The 23492-nt window shown below is 45.3% G+C and overlaps 2 protein-coding genes across 2 annotated transcripts in view; one reads left to right on the top strand and one right to left on the bottom strand.

Moving 5' to 3' along the window:
* Window positions 1-23492, top strand: part of LOC124545527 (NACHT and WD repeat domain-containing protein 2-like) — a 1590779-nt gene that overhangs the window by 156087 nt on the left and 1411200 nt on the right. The gene's annotated exons all lie outside the window — the stretch shown is intronic.
* The window catches only part of LOC124545528 (mediator of DNA damage checkpoint protein 1-like), a 430822-nt gene continuing 409738 nt past the window's right edge, over window positions 2409-23492 (bottom strand). The window contains exon 8 of the mRNA XM_047124476.1: window positions 2409-2841. Coding sequence (XP_046980432.1) covers window positions 2409-2841 — 433 coding nt within the window. The remainder of the gene's footprint in view (window positions 2842-23492) is intronic.

The raw sequence follows: 23492 nt of genomic DNA, 5'->3' as shown, positions 1-23492 counted from the left end.
AGATGACCCCTCTGCCAGGCACTTAAGTTTCAATTAATGACTACTAATGTAGATAGCAGCCTTTTTCTTTCCGTGTTATCGCAGAGAAAGCAGTTGCTGATATCCTTTGAGCGCTCGATGAAGTGACAGGATTTCTCTGCGTGCTGTGCTGTTGTCGCATTGTGAACCATCTAAACACAATGCACTTTTCCCGTTAGCTTTAGAATGTGCTTTCTTTGGCACTTCAAGGAAATGCGCATTTATGCGCAATATGCGGAGCATGTTCTGGCAGTGACTCGAACAATAACTCAAGATTGGCAGGTATGTCTGCCACAGTACCAGAGCAGATGAGGCTCACTTTGCATTATTAATAAACAGACAATCGTCAAATATCTGAAGTAATATTGAGTAATAAATGTGTAATGTAGCCCTACATTGAAGCGCCGAAGATACTGGTATAGGCATGCGTACTGAAATACAGAGCTACGTAAACAGGTTGAATACGGCGTTGCGGTAGGCTATGCCTATATAAGTCAACAAGTGTCTGCCGCAGTTGTTGGATCGGTTACTGCTGCTACAGTGGTAGCATATCAAGATTTAAGTGAGTTTGAAAGTGGTGTTATAGTCGCCACATGTGAGCTGGGACATAGCATCTTCGAGGTAGCGATGAACTAGGGATTTTCCCGTACGATCATTTCACGAGTGTACCGTGAATATCAGTAATCCCGTAAAACATAGATCTCCGACGTCACTGGGACCTGAAAAAGACCCTGCTGGAATGGGGCCAACGACTACTGAAGAGAATCGTTCAACGTGGCGGAAGTGGAAGCCTTCGGCAAATCGCTGCAGATTTCAATGCGGGGCCATCAACAAGCGAACCATGGGCTTTCGGAGCCAAAGGACCACTTGTGTACCGTTGATGACTACTCGGGACAAAACTTTACTCCTCGCCTGGGCCCGCCAACACCGACATTATTATACTGTTGATGACCCGAAATATGTTGCGTAGTCGGACGAGTCCCGTTTCAAATTGTATCGAACGGATGGAGGTGTACGGGTATGGAGACAACCTCCTGAATGCATGGACCCTACATGTCAGCAGGGGACTGTTGAAGCTGATGCAGGCTGTGTAACGGTGTGGGACGCGTGCAGTTGGAACTATGTGAGACCCCTGATACGTCTAGATACAACTCTGACAGGTGACACGTACGTAAGCATCCTATCTGATCACCTGAATGCATTCATGTCCATTGTGGATTCTGACGGACTTGGTCAGTTTCAGCAGGACAGTGCGACACCCCACACCTCCAGAATTACTACAGAGTGGCTCCGAGAACAATCTTCTGAGTTTAAACACTTTCGTTGGCCACCAAACTCCCACATATGAACATATCTTTCACAAGCTGCGATAATGTCGCGAGAAAAAAATAGTGACACGTATGTACAATAAGTTTCCTTTAATTTACGTCTAAGGCCACAACTTTTAGTTAACAGATTACCGGTTTCGGTTTATAATGAGCATAATCAGATCTGTTTTGTAAAAAGAAAGTACATTAGGACTTAGTTTCTATAAAACAGATCTGATGATGGTCAACCGGGCGGAGTGGCCGTGCGGTTCTAGGCGCTACAGTCTGGAACCGAGCGACCGCTACGGTCGCAGGTTCGAATCCTGCCTCGGGCATGGATGTGTGTGATGTCCTAAGTTTAGTTAGGTTTAAGTAGTTCTAAATTATAGGCGACTGATGACCTCATAAGTTAAGTTGCATAGTGCTCAGAGCCCTTTTTGATGATGGTCATTATAGACCGAAACCGGTAATCTTTTAACAAAACGTTTGTGACCATAGACGTAAATTAAAGGAAATTTATTGAACATATTTTTGATGCCTTGAAACCTGTTGTTCAAAAGACATCTCCACCCGCTCGTACTCTTACGGATTTACGGACAGCCTGGCAGGATCGATGGTGTCATTTCCCTCCAGCAATGCTTCAGACGTAGTCGAGTCCATGCCACGTTGTGTTGCGGCGCTTCTGCGTGGTCGTCGGGGCCCTAAACGATATTAGGCAGTTGTACCAGCTTCTTTGGCTCTTGAGTGTATAATTAGATAGTGTATCAGGTAATATACTATGTCAGTCTTATTCTTCTATACTACGTCAAAGGCTGTTGCATTACAGCAGATGCTCAAAACTAAGACGAAAGCGTGCAAGTTATCGTGTATACGCCTGAAGGTAATGTAGCGTTAGGCAGAGGCACCTGCTGCTTGCATCGCTTAAGTAATAAATAGATGGTCAGCAAATACTTGAAATACTTTTGCGTAATAAATGTGTAATGTCGTCATATAATAACACAATGTGTCGAGTAATGTACTAAAAACTGTGTATCGCGTTCTCCTGTGCCAAATCAAAGTCTGTGGCATTAGAGCAGATGTCCACTAAAGCTTCAACGAAAGCGTGGCGGGCTGACGTGTGTGCGTCCGTAGGGAACGTAGCGCTAGATCCGGTGCGCGCGCCGTGCCCTGGCTGTGACAGGGAGAGGACGTGGCGCTCGTCGGCAGCGGTGGCGCGTCTGCCGATGCCGAGACGCGCAGCGACAGGTGCCGCGGAGGCGGCGACCCCGTGTCCAGAGGCGCCAGCCTCCGCCACGCCGGTAAATATAGCCGCGGCGTGACGGAGCAAGTAGAGGCGCGGGACCACTGGCCGCACACGGGGGCGGCCGCGCCGAGCGCCCGACCAGCCGTGAGCGAGCGACTGGGGGCGAACTGGCCGAGGCTGCCACAGACGTCGGACGCTACAGCGCAGAAGGGCCCGCCGCTTGCGTAGCCGCTCGGAAGCTGCGTGGATGCGCGCGCCCCCAGAAGTAGCAGCCTGTACACAGGTTCGATGCACCTTACGTAGATTGCAGGCTACGCTGTCACTTGGCCAACCGGCTCGTTTCCTTCAGCCGCACTGAGCGAAACAGCCGCCTGCTGGGTCTCCTCGCTGACTGCTCGCCAACTTGGAAGCGAGTGAGACCGATCTGTGTAAGCAGAGGTGCTCTTACTTTTACTCTGAAAGTAGTGGCTCGATTTTCCTCCTTTACACGCACAGCGCAACCACTTTCATATTTACAAATTGTAGCGGTTCTTTATTTACGTGACCATTACGACACTCCAGTCCCAGTTCTCGATACCAGTAATATCGTACTACTTTTCTGCGAAGTTACAGACATATTTTTGTGACAGTATTCACATCTGGTTTTATTAGTGTATAGGTAGTCCGATGTATCGATATATTACAGTGATACGCTTCTTGTATGTATTCATTTCCGTGAGACTGTCATAATCTTTGACTTACTTGTAACCGTTTTGGCGCGAATGCGCACAGAGCAGTCTTTGTTTCACTTTGCAGAAGTTAAGTTGTTATTTCGCTTTGTAAAAGAACAGTCAAGTCTTGTGTTCGGTTAAAGTGGAAATTAAATATATGAAGATTGATACAAAACTGTTTTCTTGATGATGTGAGAATTAAGAAGATGTGTATGTGAATTTACAAGAAGTTTAATAAAAATGTAGGTCGTGAACACCAAGTCAAAAATTATTTCTACCATACCATTGTTCTGATCTGGGATTGTTTGATCATTAAGAATTTCCTGAAAAACGCATTTGTTAAGTCTTCAAATATTGCTAAAATATAGATCCGGACCTTCTAGCAGTCAAAGTGGAATCACCCTAGAATCAACAAGATGGGCCGTAACAACTTCGACTAATTCTACGGGGAAATACATTGAAGATAAGTGCCAAAATTAATGACTTTTTTACGTTCTGACTATACCATCCATAGTCAATAACTTTGTTGTTGCTCGATAAAGCGAACATATGCTGCGTGAGCAACATTATTAATCTGATTTCTAACTTACTTTGCAAGTTATGGTATTGTTAAAACATGCACTTATGCTCAGCATTATTCGTTTTTTTCCCTAATGTCGCGGGTGAGGTGAAGTTATAGTCTTCTTGCACATTCTAACACTGCTTCCCAAGTTACTTATAACTGTAAACTTAATACTACTGTCCATGAAATACAAACAGTGTGAGTCACATAAGACGTAACACCACTTTTATTTCTTGGAATGTTACACACATCTAAACGCGGTTTTCGGCAGATGTTAGTTCGTCGAGGGGCAGCTATTTGTTTGTTTGGTTAATATTTTTAACGGAAGTATTGAAGCTAGTAGTTTTCCTTATATGGAACCGTGTACTTTTTACAACTGCATTCGATAGCTCTTGAGAAGGCGGTTACGGTGATTTAGCGTTTGTTCGTGTTGATGTTGAAAACTGTCGTAAAAACATTCGAGAAATGTCGTAGAATGTGGGAGCACCGTGGCCGAAATCACCATTAGCAGTTCAAATGTCAACACTTCTGACGATATACCTGTCTGCCTGCACTGCAGGCCGCTGATTTCTGCTTCAATATTCGCCACGTGCAGACATGTACACCAATTAGGACAAGCTGGATTTACTACTTTTATATTCTGAATGTAAGAGAAATATCACAAAAGCAGGACTGCCGTATAGGGCTGTCTACCAGATTGCCCATGTCCGATGTGCCAGGCAATTCCACGAATTATGAAGACGCTAGTGCGGACAGGCTACTCGAACGTCAAAAAGCGGACGAGAAAGAAGACTGCAACCGACAGTGAACACGAAGAAGCCGTTCTGACCATGAAGCTAACGAATATTGGAAAGGAATGTGGAATCAGCCAGACGAGTGCCATTCGCATCCTGCATCGATAGTCTGCCCATCCTTATCATCTGTCACTACATCAGGCACTCGAAGACCGTCATTTCGAACGTAGTACGGAATTTTGTTAGTTTCCCTTCAGCAACTGAGAAACGACCCTACGTTTTTCCGACGAGTGCTCTTTACCGATGAAGCAACGTTAACTAACCTCTCTAATGTAAACTTACATAACACACACTACTGGTAGCCGAAAATCCACACTGGCTTCATTAGACGCAACACCAAGCGCCGTGGAGAGTACACGTATGGTGCAGCATCATAGGAAATTACACTGTGAGACTTTACTTCATTTCAGGCGCTCTAAGTGGACATTCCCACGCACCCAAATGGTTCAAATGGCTCTAAGCACTATGGGACTTAACATGTGAGGTCATCAGTCCCCTAGATTTAGAACTACTTAAACCTAACTAAACTAAGGACATCACACACATCCATGCCCGAGGCAGGATTCGAACCTGCGACGGTAGCAGCAGCGCGGTTCCGGAGTGAAGCGCCTAGAACCGCTCGGTCACAGCGGTCTGCCGCGCGCACCCTTTCTGACGAACGTTGTGCCGGTTCTTTTAGAAGAGGTAACACTGGATATTCGACAGTGTACGTGGCCGCAACAAACGGTTGTCCAGCTCACTCTTTCCGTGTTGCAACGAAAATACTGTTGAGAACTTTCGTGGACGGTGGGTAGGTCGAAATTCCATTGTCAAATGGTCTGCGAGGTCCAACGATTTGACTACTTTCGATATCTTTCTTAAGAGAGGTGGCGGGGGGGGCGGGGAGGGGGCGAGTACTCATAGATGCAGCCCCAATTATACCAGACGATGTGTGTCGTCGAATCGCTAGTGCACGCTCTACCATTTCATAGACTGTAATTACATCTGTTCATCGTTCTTTCGAAGGACAATTTCAAAGGTCCCTTCCAGTCGACTACTTGAAAGCATGCTTAAATAAAGGATAAAGTTTTTTTAAAGTTTTTTATATGTGCTTTGGGCTCACCAATTTAGTATTGGAGGGCAGTGTGGAGGGTAAAAATCGTAGAGGGAGACCAAGAGGTGAATACATTAAGCAGGTTCAGAAGGATGTAGGTTGCAGTAGGTACTGGGAGATGAAGAAGCTTGCACAGGATAGAGTAGCATGGAGAGCTGCATCAAACCAGTCTCAGGACTGAAGACCACAACAACAACATGTGCTTTGGATGGTTACCGAATAATTTTATTTCATTTAGGTGTGTACCAAATTGCACTGCAATATCAAATGAGTTGACAGAGTGTACTGCAAGTAGTTGGTAACTCTGTCCTTACGTCCTTACGTTCAGCATGAAACGACGTCTCGTTAAGAAGAATATTTATTTTGCGGGGTACAGGTGGTCACCAAAGTAGTTTTAATAAAATCTTCAATTCTACGCTTGTGTACCATATGATATAATTTAGAGCGGTGCAGGTAGAAACGGTTGTCCGACAGTATTTTACCCTTAAGGAGTGTACAAGGTGGCAGCCATTAATGGAATATTTTAAGGAATTGGTTTAAAAAGTTTATTTCAAGGCCCACAGTCGGATGTTTACAACTTTCCTCCCAGAGCAACCTCGGCTGTGGCTACGTGAGACAGTTTGCCTGTCTCTCAGAACCGAGGCAGTTCTGTCCAGTTAAAGCTGCTGGCAAGAGACGCCTTGAGCCCTCTGCTGAAACTGCTAGCAAATTCACGCTATCGGTCTTAGACAATGGGGTGCTTCGGAAACAGGCCACGTTTGTGCACCCTGGAGCGTTCTGCAGTGCAGAACACAGTTTCTCTCACTGTTGTGATCCAGACCTCGAGCAGAACATACGTCCTTCTTAGGAGGGACAGCCTATGGGTCTGCCTTCCATGACCGGCCACCAACATCAATTAACATGAACCGCCTCCCCTTCCTTTGCCTACTTCAATTGCTTGTTCGACCTCCTAGAATGCCCTAAACCTGGTAACTTCCAACCCTAGGCGCACCGCATTGAAATATATTCTCTTTATTTTGCCTAATTTCCTGTTCTGTCATTTAACGACAGTCCTAGATGCCCATTCACACGTCCTGACAGCTCGACCTCCTGTACAGTGTCGTCATAATCCTGGTGCCACAACCTTGTCCCCCCTTCCCTGCCAATGTACAGAAGCACACACCCACGTACAGGAAAAGACAGGTCAAATCATTCTTCTAACTTTTACATATTTAATACAGTAGTTGCTTTCTGCAGGTTATAACACCTCTTTATTTTTGAAGAATGAAAAGTTGATTTCTCTGTTTCAGCTCACATAAATATGGGAAAATACACGAATGTGAAATAGATTTCGCAAGACCTTTGTGATACGCTAGAGTCTAGTGTATGTCGTATTTCCATATACAACATTTGTAAGTGAACCTGCATGTAGTTCCTAAGTTGGTTCAAGGTGAAATAAAGCATTATTCTTGTCGCTCTGGCCCACCTTGTTTTTACGAGAGGTTTCAACGTCAACATTAACAAACGCTGCATCACTCCGATTGTCTTCTCAAGATCTAGTGTATGTAGTTATAGAAAGACTAGGGTTCCATTTAAAAAAACCGTACTTGCTTCAGTATCGCCGTTGATAGCAGCGCTAAAAACATTAACCAAAAAACAAATGCGTGCCCATCGACGCTCTAACATTTGCAGAAAATAGCGTTTCGATACGTGTAACCGTTCAAGAAATAAAATGTGTGTTACGTCATACCTGACTCACCCTGAGTAGATGCCTCGGTATGACTGAAAATATTTTCAGTACAGCGTATGTACTTTAAGCAGTCGCTGTAGTTCTTCTAATCTTATTTTTAATATATTAGCGACAGACGTGAATTGCGAGTGTATTGAGTGTTATACGGCATTTTTTGCCCTATAGATATATGACACAGTAGAATAACATCTTAGAATGAATAAAGTCGGAAGTAATATTATACATAACTATCAAACTGTCATATTGAGAAAGTTGACAGTAAATTGTTGTCTTTTATTTATTATTGCTGTTATGCTTTTATCGGGGCTGATGTATGGATTCTATGATGTATGAATTTTAAAAGTGACTGATCCAAATATCTTAGAAACGCTTCGTATGGAAACTGTCGTAACTTCTTACTTGATGCATTCCAAATATAAGTCCAATGTGTCAATCTGTTCTAATTCTAATACAAACATTTTTGTAACAAAAATAACAGACACTAATGTGTCACTAGATGCTCTGCGGAAAAACATGCAACAGATGACAGGTACAAATCATTTTTCATGCTACTTTCTTCCTAAACTCTTACAAAATACTCTGTAAGTTGTTAAAGTTGTAACACCATGCATGGAGCATGCGACAAACGTCAAATACTTGGACGTGAATATTACTAGCATTTCATCTCAGCCGTACAAAGCAGCCAGTAGGAAGACAATCTACATTCACTATGTCATAAAATGTTATATTAATGTTGTCTGTCTGTGGGGAGATAGTGATTCTTATCGTCTGAGAAGCCGAGATGTCTAGCAGCAGATGCCGGAAATGGAGACTGGTAGGGCCGAGGTCTGTAGAGTCTGTGGTTCATCGTTTTACTATACTGCGTTCCATGTTGGTCGATATCGCACTAAAACAATGTGAATATGGAGTCCATGGGTTTAAGAGGGCCATGGGCCATGCTCAACGCCATGCTTCTCCAACGGCCTAATGTACCAGCACCTCGTTTGTTCGTCCAGACGTGCAGGATCGCACAGACTTGTCACGTACATTTTGCGTCAAGGATTGAGCCTGTCTGAAGCAAGGTGAGTGCTCCCACTGACGGTGCGACGGCTGCTGGAGCACCACCTGTTTTCTGGGCGGTGAACACTGTTGCGGCTTCCCTTGACGCGTCAGCAGAGACGCGTGCCGACACTTGAGCGGCCAACGACAGCACTACAACACAGAAGTCGCAACATGCCGTCTTTTCGGGCGACTACACCAAACATCAAGTACTGTCATCTCACCGTATTTGCGGCCTATAGCCTCATTAGAGTTGTAGCTGGGCCCATCTACGCAACAAAAACATCCAGAACCTCCTAACGTGTTCAGCCGTCCGGCCATGGAACAAGCTGCGCTGCATCCTGCACACAATTCAGTCTCCTGATGCTTTTGACAGGACTCTGAAATACTTGGTTTCACAAACGCCTAACGTGCATGGTCATATTCCTCACATCAAACAGTAAACAAAACGCCCTTATCCTCTCTCAGTCACGGTTCTTTCTCAATTCGTTTCTCGAACAGTCATGTCACGTTATTTCCCCTTCCGTGTTATTACTTGTGTGCAGTTACGTTCCTTATCTGATTATAGTAAACACTATTAAGAACGATATTTCTCTCGAGCCACTCTTCTATAAAATATTCTCGGACATCTATCGATGCTGCAGGAAATTGGATACTATTTAATATAATCTTTGTTGTCGTACTTTTGATGAACAAATATAAATAGTGTCTTTTTCGACAGTAGCTACCCGTGTTTGCCACTGTTATTTTACAGTTACCTTTAAACGTCGCATCCCGCATTAAATGCTGCATTCGTGTTTTCACTTTATATTTATAAATGCGGAAGATAGTGCGAGTGTGTTTTCTACTCCTCCACGCTGACACGGCTGGACGAATTTGGAGGATATTTCGAATGGAGATAGCTTATACCCTGAAATAAAATGCAGTCATATCAACACAAATTTTACATCACTTCGATTCCGTGAGTTCCGTAATCTGTACAGAAAATTGCAAGACATATCAACATAAACCTCATTTCCTCCCTTTTTATTGCTCATGAAAACCACACATTGCAACTTGTACCACCATACAGCGAGACCTTCAGAGGTGGTGGTCCAGACGGCTGTACACACCGGCACCTCTAATACCCAGCAGGACGTCCTCTTGCATTGATGCATGCCGGTATTCGTCGTGAAATACTAACCACAAGTACATGAAGGCACAGTTGGTCAAGATTGTACCACTCCTCAACGGCTATTCGGCATGGATCCGTCAGAGTCGTTGGTGGTCACGTCGTCTGTAAACTGCCCTTTTCAATCTAGCACGGGCATGTTCGATAGGGTTCATGTTTGGAGAACATGTTGGCCACTCTAGTCGAGCGACGTCGTTATTCTGAAGGAAGTCATTCACAAGATGTGCACGATGGCAGCGCGAATTGCCGTCCATGAAGACGAACGCCTCGCCAATATGCTGCCGATACGGTTGCAGGATGACATTCACGTATCGCACAGCCGTTACGGCGGCTTCCATGACCACCAGGGGCGTACGTTAGCCTCACATAATGCCACCCCAAAACAGCAGGGAATCTCCACCTTGCTGCACACGCTAGACAGTGTGTCTAAGGCCTTCAGCCTGACCGGGTTGCCTCCAAACAAGTCTCGGGCGATGGTCTGGTTGAAGTAATGTGCGACACTCATCAGTGAAGAGAATATGATGCCAATCCTGAGCGGTCCATTCGGCATGTTGTTGGGCCCATCTGTAACGTGCCGTATGGTGTCGTGGTTGCGAAGCTGGAGCTCACCACAGACGTCAGGAGTGAAGTTGCACATCATACAGACTATTGCGCACAGATTGAGTCGTAACACGACGCACTGTGGCTGCACGAAGTGCATTATTCAACATGGTGGCGTTGCTGTCAGGGTTCCTCCGAGCAATAATCCGTAGGTAGCGTTCATGCACTGCAGTAGTAGCCCTTGGTTGACCTGAGCGAGTCACGGCATCGACAGTTCCTGTCTCTCTGTATCTCCTCCATGTCCGAGAAACATCGCTGTGGTGCACTCCGAGACGCCTGGACACTTCTCCTGTTGAGAGCCCTTCTTGGCACAAGGTAACAATGCGGGTGCGATGGAACCGCGGTATTGACCGTCTCGGCATGGTTGAACTACAGGCAACACGAGCCGTGTACCTCCTTCTTCCGATGACTGGAAGTGATCGGCTGTCGGACCGCCTCCGTCTAATAGGCGCTGTTCATGCATGTTTGTTTACGACTTTGGGCGGGTTTAGTGACATCTCTGAACAGCCAAAGGGGCTGTGTCTTATATATATACATGACACTGAATTGTTTAGAGAGTGCAGGATAGCTTGTTCCAGGGCCGGACGGCACAACACGTTAGACGTTTATGGATGGTTTTGTTGGGATAGAAGGGTCCAGTTACAACGCTCAACATCTTAGTTTGACTGAGGGCGTCGTAGCTGTTATCCATGCCAAAGGCGGACGTAATGGCCATCAGAGAGGTGGTCATAATGTATTGGCTGATAAGTGTACATGTAGAGCGTAAAGTTATTTCAATGTCCATTGCAAAGGTGACATTCAGCAGCTAATTCGTGCCGTCAAAGGAGTTGTGAGAAAACTGTTCGAATGAGAAACTCAAAACATCAGAGGGCTTCGAAAACTACGAGGATGGTACAAAATTCCTTTTTAAATTTGTTTATCCATATCAGTGAGCATATGGTTGGAATTTTCTTTTGCGAGGAATGACCTGTGATAATAAAAAGCTGTGAATCGTGTTAGACGCTATTAATTATTAATGGTTTCGTATATGCAGTGTCCGATGATGTTTCGTAACGGTAGCCAAACTGTTTTCAGCAGCCACAGCTACGTAAACATGGTGGACGGGACGTGAGAAAGAACTTCATGGCAAGGCGGGATGAAGTGCGCGATTGCCCCCTGCTGCAGTCCGTGCGGAAACCAGGCTGAGGGAACTCGCACCAGGAGGCGAGGGTCTTGGAATGCACAGCTGGTCGAACCAAAATAGTCTCCCAACTGGAGCACATGTACTTCATACCGAATTCCTAACGGCAGCCCTTGAAATGATGTTTAGCAGCACAATTCACTTTAGCTGAGTCAGACTCTTTCGAGAAGCCTACGCGTGAGGAATGCTACAACGCGTATTCATGAGTCGTCGTATGTCTAAACGTCGGAAAAGACTGGGTTCCAGTGACGGATACAGTCTAAGATTTATCAGGATCTTTCGTTTCATTTGTTAACACATACAAATCCTGTGACGTGTAAGACGTTGCCACTAACCTTCATATTTATGCTGTTCCAGAATGTAAATCTATTTCACCTACGTTTTGTTTATGTGCTTTCAGATGAATGCTCGCATTTATTCTAATTCTGAGCTCACTATCTCCGAATGAGGTTTTGGTTTAGACTCTACTAATTTATACTATTAATTTATCACAAGTTATCGTGTTATGCACGTCTTACTGCTCCTGTATTTATTCCATTAAGATCAGAAATTGCAGTTTCTAATTCGCTTTTCCCTCTTATTATATCCCCCAAGCCAATGTTCTTTCAAACCTCTCATCCGAACTGATTTCACTTCCACGCTTTTCCTCTGACGTTCATTAGTTATCCTCCTAGCTCATAATCTTTACCTGATAAGTTATGTAATGGATTGATCGCATTCCGCCACACTAGGTCTCTTAATACCTCTATACATATTTACTGTGAAACCGACTGACTGTGCGTGCGTCCAGAATTTAAGCTTTATGCCTGTGCTTGAATCTTCGATCTCCCATTGAATGATCTGGTGTTGTTGGATAGCATGAAAAAAAGTTCCGCATTAACAGTAAAGTAGTCACTTATAGGGCATTGTACGTGGTCAAGACGAATCTGGATGCGTGTATTTGAAGAATGTTATTTTTAAAGTAAATGGTTTCATTTCAATAAAATTACGGAATACAACTGGACGCGCTGTGGTAGAAATCCCAATCCAGTTACGGTCAGCATGGAAGGCAGTACTTTTGAATAGGCATGAAGTCGGAACAGGACAAAGAGGCGTGAGTGTATGCTATGTCCACCCATAGGCTGGAGCTACGTAGATAGATAGGTAGGTGGAGAGAGAGAGAGAGAGAGAGAGAGAGAGAGAGAGAGAGAGAGAGAATGTGTATGTGTGTGTGGGTGTGTGGGTGTGTGGATGTGTGGGTGTGTGGGTGTATGGGTGTATGGGTGTGGTGGGTGTGTGGGTGTAAGGGTGGGTGTAAGGTTGGGTGGGTGCGTGTGGGTGTGGGTGTGGGTATCTTTTCTTCAACTGACACTCCAGAGTGTCCTGCAGCCAACAAGTGGTTTCTCTCCCATGCTCCTCATTGCTGTTCAAAAGTTGTGCATAGGGACTTCGTCAGCGAGCGCTTTTTACGCTAATAAACAAGCCCTCCAGCGCTCCTGCAATGTCGACCCTACCCAGCTCTTAGGCCACAATGAATTTCACTGAGATGTCGCAGACGAAAAATAGAGTGCAAAAAATTGAGAAATAAGGGTGAGAATTCACTGCATCCTGCAGACCTGCTAGACGGCCTACACAAGCAATACTGTCTCGTTTGAACGCCGCACACACGCTCGTAGATGAACGCATAGAACTTGTCACCAGGGTCACATGGTCCATTTTTGCAGGCGCAAGGGGCATACTCTAACTTGGAGCACTATGAAGTTTCTTCTGGAAAAGAAGCTCGTCTCGAAGAAACGGGAAGTAAGACACGGCAGTGAAAAATACCTGCCCTTCTTTAGCACTCGACGTCTTTTGAATGATAGATGCAGGTAAAAAAGTAAACTCAGTGTTCCAAAATTTCCGAAACATGTACGGGACAGCATTTTAGTTATCACTCGAATATGTTGTGAAATTAAACGAAGAATCGATAAGGGTTCATGGAACACCGTTTCTGTCAAATACTCATTAACACTTTTGATTACACAGACATCCCGCTAAATTGCTTGTAAACGAAAGTGAACAGGTAGATTCTGTTTCCCTGTAATCCCAAAAGGCATCCGATACTACGGCATATCGTCGACTATTAACCAAAATGCGCTCACACATTCTATATCCACAAATATCTGATAGTGTGGAAACCAAAATAGGAAATAATATACTCTGCTGGAGAAAGTTCCACAGAAACATCGAATATTACGCAGCGACTTATAGTAAGGCCTTTATTTTTCTTGTCTGCAGCACATTGTCATATGTTGACGACTTAATGACTTGTACGATGTTACACTTAAGGCTGTTGGGCACCATCAAGGCCACCTCATGATACGAAATCAGAGACGTAATCCAGAGAGCAGACAAAAGTGCTAGAGTTTAGGTTACTAGAGCTAAATAGTAACACTACAGCCATGCGAAATGCGGACTCTCTGGGCAGCTGTCCCGGGGGAGAAGATTCGCTTCAGAGAGTTAACTGGTAACTCCATCCACAGCCTAGACGCTAAGGTACACTACGTGATCAAAAGTATGCGGACACCTGCCTGAAAATGACTTACAAGTTCGTGGCGCCCTCCATCGGTAATGCTGGAATTCTGTATGGTGTTGGCCCACCCTTAGCCTTGATGACAGCTTCCACTGTCGCAGGCATATGTTCAGTCAGGAGCTGGAAGGTTTCTTGCGGAATGGCAGCTCATTCTTTACTGAGCCGAAGTATCGATGTCGGACGGTGATGTCCGCCACGAAGTCGGCGTTCCAAAACTTCCCAGAGATGTTCTATGGCATTCAGGTCAGGACTCTGTGCAGGCCGGTCAATTACAGGGATGCTATAGTCGTGTAACCACTCCGCCGCAGGCCGTGCATTATGAACAGGTTCTCAATCGTGTTTAAAGATGCAGTCGCTTTCCCCGAATTGGTCTTTAACAGTGGGAAGAAGGTGCTTAAAACATCAAAGTAGGCTGTGCTGCGATAGTGCCACGCAAGAAAACAAGTGGCGCAAGCCCCCTCCATGAAGAACTCGGCCACACCAAAACACCACTGCCTCCGAATTTTACTGTCGGCATCACACACGCTGGCAGATGACTTTCACCGGGCATTCGCCATACCCACACCCTGCCATCGGATCGCCACACCGTCTACCGTGATTATTCCACACAACGTTTTTCCACTGTTCAATAGTCCAATGTTTACGCTCCTTATACCATCGAGCCGTCGTTTGGCATTTACTGGCGTGATGTGTGGCTTATGAGCAGCTGCTCGACCAGTTTTGTCACCTCCCGCCTAACTGTCATATTACTTGCAATGGATCTTGATGCAGTCTGGAATTCGCGTGTGATGATCTGGGAAGATGTCTGCCTATTACACATTATGCCCCTCTTCAACTGTCTGCGGTCTGTATCAGTCAACAGACTAGTTCGGCCCTTCACGTTACCACTTCACTATCACATCGGAAACAGTGGACCAAGGGTTGTGTAAGAATGTGGAAATATCGCGTACAGGCGTATGACACAAGTGACACCCAATCACCTGACTACGTTCGAAGCCTGTGAGTTCCGCGGAGCGCCCCATTCTGTTCTACATCTACATCTACATTGATACTCCGCAAGCCACCCAACGGTGTGTGGCGGAGGGCACTTTACGTGCCACTGTCATTACCTCCCTTTCCTGTTCCAGTCGCGTATGGTTCGCGGGAAGAACGACTGTCTGAAAGCCTCTGTGCGCGCTCGAATCTCTCTAATTTTACTTTTGTGATCTCCTCGGGAGGTATAAGTAGGGGGAAGCAATATATTCAATACCTCATCCAGAAACGCACCCTCTCGAAACCTGGCGAGCAAGCTACACCGCGATGCAGAGCGCCTCTCTTGTAGAGTCTGCCAATTGAGTTTGTTAAATATCTCCGTAACGCTATCACGGTTACCAAATAACCCTGTGACGAAACGCGCCGCTCTTCTTTGGATCTTCTCTATCTCCTCCGTCAACCCGATCTGGTACGGATCCCACACTGATGAGCAATACTCAAGTATAGGTCGAACGAGTGTTTTGTAAGCCACCTCCTTTGTTGATGGACTACATTTTCTAAGCACTCTCCCAATGAATCTCAACCTGGTACCCGACTTACCAACAATTAGTTTTATATGATCATTCCACTTCACGATGTCTAATTACTACTGAGGTCGCTGATACGGAGTTCCTGACAGTAGGTGGCAGCACAATGCACCTCATATGGAAAACGTATGATTTTGGAAGTATCCGGATACTTTTGGTCACATAGTGTTTCACAGTAGATGATCGCCACGAACAGGCACGTCTTAGCAGAGGCAGCAAGCTCGATACTTTCTCCTGAGAACTGCAACGTCAGTGGGTTTACACAGGTTAGATTGCTATTACAGCAGTCCCCTCCCACAGAAACACTGAGGGCGAATCCAAGTGACTTCAGACACTGCTGTTGCTGGCCATAATAGAAGTGGCAGTGATGTTTACCTTTCGGCTGAATTCTGTTACTGCCAAACTTGGAGTCTGCTAATGTAAAAGCCAGGAGCATCCCTACCTACCGAGTAGGAGAAGGGGAGGCATCTAATCGTGATTGGCCAGAGGCCCTGGACGTTCAGAACGACTCGTCTGATTGGCCGAAGCTTGCAAAGTTCCGGTGGATTGGTGGGTCGACTGTAGCAACGGAGAAATATTGCGCAGCCACGATTCCTTAAAAACCCTTGTTTTTGTTTTCTGAGGTAGTCCACAGTCAGATCGTTGGGGCGTCGACACCGTGTCACTCGAGGCTGCAACATGTCTGTTTTTCTCGCTTGGAGTGCTGCTCTAATGTTTGTACTTCACGTGCTGCTACCGTTTGGTATTTCCGTTAGCACCCAACCTCGTGGCTCCAGACACTGACTTCGGTTGTGCAACTAATTATTTCCTTTTTCTTTTCTAACGTTTAGAATTATCCTTCAGTGTAGTAGTTATTCTGATTGCTAGCAAATACTGTTACTCAGACCCCTCAATTCCATTAGTCTTTTGTTATAAGCATCTTGTCGAGTCCCAAAACCCACGCCTCTACAATATGCCGTGTGACAATATTTGGCGCTGAGCCATCAACGTGCCTCCATTGGAATTTTGTCTCTGTGCATTCGCTCTTCACCGATCAGAAATTGCAGAGTGAGCTCAAAACCTCGTCTTCCTTGTATCCTATGCTAGGACACGACAGCATTATCGTTGCTGGAAGATCGCAAGCAAATGTAGAACGAAACTTCCTGGCATATTAAAACTGTGTGCTGGACGGAGACTCGAACTCGGGACCTCTGCTTTTCGCGGACAAGTGCTCTACCAACAGAGCTCCCCAAGTACGACTCACGCCCCGTCCTCACAGCCGTACTTCTGCCAGTATCTCGTCTCCTACCTTCCCAACTTTACAGAAATTCTCCTGCGAACCAGGAGTCTCGGCCCGGCACACAGTTTTAATCTTTCAGGAAGTTTCATATCAGCGCACACTCCACTGCAGAGTGAAAATCTCATTCTGAAATGCAGAACGATTTGGAATTTTTTCCCACTTGCTGTATTGAAAGGCAGTTCTCTTTTCATATACGGTTAATGCGCATTACAAAGAGAAAGAACGCCATAGTCTCCGATTACATAGTGGTTAGCTTCTGCAGCGTGATACATTATTTAAACAGTTAACCGTAATTCAACAGAGCCAATTGGTTAGGGACAACCGCGAAAATTAATAGTTTGGAAGCAGGATAGAAGATATAGATTTGCGGGAAGTATTCTAGGAAAATTCCCCGTATCAGTAAAGGAAACGGCTATCTAGAGTCTTCTTCATCTTTTGACCTCAATCCGTAGATTCGTTGATTTCAGGGAGGGGCGTCACAGCAAGGTCATTTTAGTCCAGTGGGATTAGAGAAGGATAGGAAAGGAAGTCAGAAGTGCCAAGGACCCATTCCGCTATTTGCTTGAATCTAAATCAGGATGGCTGGTAGTGGCTTTGAACCCGTAGATTGGTTAACGGAGTTTTTCGTCCTTCCTTTATCTGTATGTTTCGCAAGCCTCTTGGTTTCAGCGTATGTTGTCAGTTTGAGGTCTTGTACTGAATTCTTGGCCTTTGTGGTGTATTATTCCCAGGAATTCTAACATGTTTGCCGGCCGCGGTGGTGATGCGGTTCTAGGCGCTCAGTCCGGAACCGCGCGACTGCTACGGTCGCAGGTTCGAATCCTGCCTCGGGCATGGATGTATGTGATGTCCTTAGGTTAGTTATGTTTAAGTAGTTCTAAGTTCTAGGGGACTGATGACCACAGATGTTAAGTCCCATAGTGCTCAGAGCCATTTGAACCATTTTTTTAACATGTTTTCATAACGTTGCTTTCTCGTCCTCTGTTTTGCACAAATTTTACAATTGATTTTAAACCAATTTCTTGATGAACTAGAGACTTTAAATTTTAAAACGTAGCTCAGGATTGGATAGAAATGCAGTATTACCTCGCTTTATGATAGGTGTGGTCGGTAGATGTGGACGACTGGGATTAAAAGGTTGGTCACGCCGGCTGTACAGGACCGGCATGTCGTGCAGCTGGCATTGGAATTCGTTACAGGCTGTATGTAAGTGGATGGGCATGGCTGAGGGCTGAGGAGAGAGTGAGAGAGACAGAGAGGCAGAGAGATGGGGGGGGGGGGGGAGGAGAGGAGATACACATCGGCAGGAGGAGGGGGAGATTTGTCAGTATGTGGGACATACTTGTTGTGATGTAGCAATGGAGTGGCTGTGCTGGGGATTACACACATACGTAATGACATTCCAATAAACGAAGTTTCATGCTTTTATCAGACGGAAATATCTAAACAGAAAACTCGTTCACCACCTGAGTTTTTTTTAATGTGACTTTTAAGATCAAAGAGCAGGAAAAATTTGAAATTAAACTTTAATTCCCGTTTTACGTTTCAGGAACAACCAATTTTAATACAGCAGTTAATGAACCAGTATGACATATACGTACTCGGCATCAACGAAAACAACTTTCAAATTATATCCTGTCTTCACGTCCCTGTGTTTAGAATAAACAATCTTAAAAGGGCTCTTTGCATTAAAAACAAGTCCACCCAACTAACATGGCAGACGGAATCTGCACAAATCTCACTAGCAATTACCGAGAAACTAGCATGACATAAGCGTACTTGCAATCAACCAAAACACTTCGAAATTATGTTTTGGGTTCACCTTCCTGCATTTAGAATAAACAGTTTTAAGGCGCCCACACGTAATCTTTATGTGGTGTCACCGCCAGACACCACACTTGCTAGGTGGTAGCTTAAATCGGCCGCGGTCCATTTAGTACATGTCGGACCCGCGTGTCGCCACTGTGTGATCGCAGACCGAGCGCCACCACAAGGCAGGTCTCGAGATACGATAGAGCACTCGCCAGTTGTACGACGACATTGCTAGCGACAATACGGACGAAGCGTTCCTCTCATTTGCCGAGAGACAGTTAGAATAGCCTTCTGCTAAGTCCATGGCTACGACCTAGCAAGGCGCCATTAGCCTTACATAGTTTGAGAGTTATCGTATAAATGTCTCAAGAAGAACGATGTATACAACAATGATTAAAAGTTAAGTATAAAGCAGCTACGTACTTTTCTTGCTACCATTCAATAGTTATCCTGTTCCAGACTTCACGCCAGTCGGCGTGTGTGTACGCGTGCCTTTCTTTCGGCTCCCTTCCCAGTGTGGCGTAGCAAGCTTGTTACGTCACAACACTTTACATAAACAACAAATTCATTAACTAACTTGGCAGACAGAAGTCGCAAACATTTCACTAGCAAACAGTAAATATTTAAATTTATGATCTGAGTTCGGCGTCCTGTATTTCACAACAAATACTCAATGAATAATCTCCTTCCAAAATATGAAAGACACTTTTTTCAACAATAATCATATGAAAAACAGGATACAAATTACTCAAATAACGTAATGAAAATGATTCTTTTCAAGACAAGCACGCGCATCCAAAACCAAATGGACTCAATACAATAATCACGATGAACACCAACAACGTACTGCACTACAACCAACTAAGCCATTCAGTTGTCTGAGCAGTGAATGCGAGTTTACAAGCTGTAAGAGCCACACAAATCGACATACGCTAACAGTTGCAAAAGCCCTTCTTGACCAACAACACTTTCTCTTTACTTTGCTGTCTAACATCGCTCAGAGTCCACAGTTAGATGAATGACGGCATGCAGCATTGCCAGCGGGCTGCTTTATAAAACACTTCGTGCCCACTCGACCCAACAAGGGCTCGCAACCTCCGGTTGACCAACTGCAGCCACTTCATCACGCGTCTCCATCGCAGCGAGGAAAGTTCTGCCCTCACGGGCGCGACCGACCCCAAGAGCGCACTCTCGGTCGTTTCGGCCGTCGGAGTCGACACTCGGTGGGAATTCAAAGCGACGGTCGCTGGAGCCGGAATCTAACCGTCACACATGTACACAACCGAGCCCCACGTAAAATGCCAGTGTACCCGTAAACAATTAGTTACACTGACGGTAGTGTCTTTTTCCAACAAGATAATGCACCATGTTACAGGGCCAGAAGTCTGATGGAGTGGTTCGAAGAGCACAGTGGCGAGTTCCAATTGATGTGCTGTCCCGCTAAGTCACCAGATATGAACCCGATCTAACACATCTGGGATGTGAATGAACGTGGTGTCAAAGGTCATCGCCGCCCTCCATGGAATTTACGGGAATCAAGTGACTTGAGAGTGCAACTCCTTCCAGCGACCTACCAAGGCTTCTTTGCCTCCATGCCACGACATGTCGTAGCTGATATCCGTTACAAGGTTGTATGAAATTCTGTTTTATATACTCTGCAATTCTCGTTGATGCATCACGGCGCACTGAATAAATTAATACGTGTGTAGTATTAATTTTCAGTTTACCTGCACCAGCATTGCTGGCAGGTAGACCCCAGCGCCGGAATGAAGCTCCAAGGCCCGTTGCTGTCGACTGTAAGGGGTAGCGGCAGGTTTGCCGTTCGGAGCTGTGTGGTTTCCTTCTCCGCCGTCTCGAGTTGATTCCGCTCGGCGGCCAGCGGTCTGCGAGCCGGAATTAATTCCCGCCAACCCTCCCCTTGCGCCGGGAATTAACTAGCGGCCCGGTCGGGCGCGCTGACCTTCGATACGACTTCTGCCTCAACTGTGGTGACTCCGTCCGCCGGCTGCTCTCCCGTTCGACCTTCCCAGAAGAAAATCTGTTTTTCACTTGACAGCTTACCAGTGATCTCACGTGAAGAATGTGAAATAAAAGAGATAACAAGAAACAGCCAAATTTCCACGTTTAAGTTCGTCGTTGATGAGTAATACCGCAATACGAGACACACGCCTCATTCTCGAAAACAGGACACGTTTAGAATCGTTAACCATTTTTCTATTTACCTGAAGTGATATTGAAGCACAGTGTAAATACACAATTCAGAGTTCTGATTTGACACGCGATAAGAAAGAGGAGGAGGATGAGGCATCAGAAAAAATTCTCATTCTGATGAAACAAGAACTTCTAGGGAACACGGAAGTGTTCTGCTGATTCGTAAGGACATATACCTATGTCTTCCACTTGCACAGCGCTTTATAAAATTTTTCTTCGTAGTTTATACTGACCACTATATTTTACTTTTCTCTTTCGGTGATGCTACAGCTGTATGACACTCTTACTGTTTCTTAAGAGTTTTCTCACGCTTATTTTTCCTTCTACCTGATTAACTCTGTCAAGGCCTGAAACCGTCAAACGTCTCATTGTGAAGTTAACTAGGAGATATTGTCTCCGTTTGACTTCCACTTACCATGTTGTATTGTTTGCAAATCGGACGTGCACGTTGTTGAAGAAATATCTCGTTATGCGTTTGCACAACGAAATGAGCAGAAAGGATGACCGTGTATGGTGTTCATCGTAAAAAGGCAGTGTGTTTTGCACTAGAAGGTGCAGTTGACGTGTTAAATTAGGTCAGACTGACCATATTTCTAATAGACTGTCGTACGTCTTCAGCAGTGTACGGGAATCTTCTCATGTCGTTACTTCAGTACCAATTAAAGCGTACTTTTGTATCTGCAAAGTATCAAGTTACTGTGAACAAACTTATATACTTTCCCATTCTACTAGAGTTTAGATTTGAGTAGCCTTGGTTATCACACTACAAAATAAATAAAAATCGACGCACCACGAAGGAATTATCCCGATAGGACGGAAATCGGTAGATATTGTGTACATGTCTATGGCCGAGCGGTTCTAGGGGCTTCAGTCCGGAACCGCGGTGCTGCTACGGTCGCAGGTTCGAATCCTGCCTCGGGAATGGATCTGTGTGATGTCCTTAGGTTAGTTAGGTTTAAGTAGTTCTAAGTCTAGGGGACTGATGACCTCAGATGTTGAGTCCCATAGTGCTCAGAGCCATTTGAACCATTTTTTGTGTACATGTACAGACAAACAAATGATTGCAATTTCAGAAAATTTGGATGATTTATGCAAGAGAGATAGTTTCACAAAGTGTTGGTCCATCTCTCTCCCTTATGCAAGCAGTTATTTGGCTTGGCATTCATTAACAGAGTTACTGAATATTATCCTGAGGGATATCGTGCGAAATTCTGTCCAGTTTGCGCGTTAGATCGTGAGAATGTCGAACTAAATGGGGATCCCTGCCCATAATGCTTTAAACGTTCTGAATCGGTGAAACATTTGGCTACCGTAGTGGCAAACGCAGGGTTTGGCAAGCTCGAAAACAAGGAGCAGATACTCTCGACGTGTGCGGACGAGTACTACATTGTTCAAATGTAGGGCCAGGATGGCTTGCCATGAAGGACAACAAACCGGGTCGCAGTACCCCTGTTCAGTAAGGGCGTCGCGGGTGACAACCAAAGATGTCCTGCTATGAAAATACATGGCGCCCCAGACTATCATTAGCTGTGGCTGCGTCACTCAGGTTGCTATCAGAGCACTTCCCAGGGCGTCTGCGGACGCTGCTCGTAGTAGCTCAGTTCGATGCGTGACTCATCACTGAAGACAATTCTACTCCACTCAGATTCCAGGTGGAAGACGTTTCTGGAGGCGCCCTGGACAGCAGTAGGCGATCGACATGGCGGTAGCCCACCATACGGAGTGATATCTGGGACTGATGGCCTGTGGTGCCATTTCCTTAGTAGCAGCACCGCTTTGGTTGTCATCCACAGCACTCATACAGCATAGCGGTATGCCGATGATATTCTACTGCATGCTGCGTTGTCCTTCATGGTAAATCATCTTGGGCTTACGAATCAGCAGATATCATCATCATCATCAGTTTTCTGCTATATCAGCAGGTCCTTTGCCTCCCCATTTTCTGCGATCCATTGCTTCCTTCTTAAGGCTGCTGTATTCTTGTACCGTCCATCACGTCATCCAATATCTGAAATCTCTTCCTTCGTCGCTTCCGTTTCCCTTCTACATAACCTTCTAAAACTGTTTTTATCAGTCCGTTATTCTTTCTTAATATATGCCCAATCCAATTTCTTTTTCATCATTTTATTACATCTAGTAACTGTCTTTTCTCTCCCACTCTTCTCAGTACCTCTTCATTTTTTACTTTGTCCATCGAACTATTCTTTCCATCCTCCGCCATGTTCTCATCTCAGAAGCCTCCAGCCTCTCTCTGTCTTTCTTCCTCAAAGTCCATGTTTGAGCGCCACACAGAAGAACGCTCCATACAAGACATTTCATGAGTCTCTTCCTGAGTTCTCTGTCCAGACCACTGCAGAAAATTCTCCTTTTATTATAAAATGCCTCTTTTGCCATTACTATCCTTGTTTTAGTTTCTGTGTTGCACTTTCAGCAGTCTTCAAGGGGCATGCGCAACTGACTAGGTCTTCACTGGAGTGCTCTGCAGATAGTGCCGCCCCATCTCCCCACACACATGAAGAGACTTTCTACTGCTTGTCTTCCTGCTTGAAAAACCCTGCCTTGTCCTGCAAGGTCGCCAGATCTCTCCCCCAACTGAGAGCGGTTGGAGCATAATGGGCAGGGCCCTCCAACCGTC

The sequence above is a fragment of the Schistocerca americana genome, chromosome 8 (genome assembly GCF_021461395.2).
Source record: "Schistocerca americana isolate TAMUIC-IGC-003095 chromosome 8, iqSchAmer2.1, whole genome shotgun sequence".
NCBI lineage: Eukaryota > Metazoa > Arthropoda > Insecta > Orthoptera > Acrididae > Schistocerca > Schistocerca americana.
This window is presented reverse-complemented; position numbering and strand designations above follow the sequence as displayed.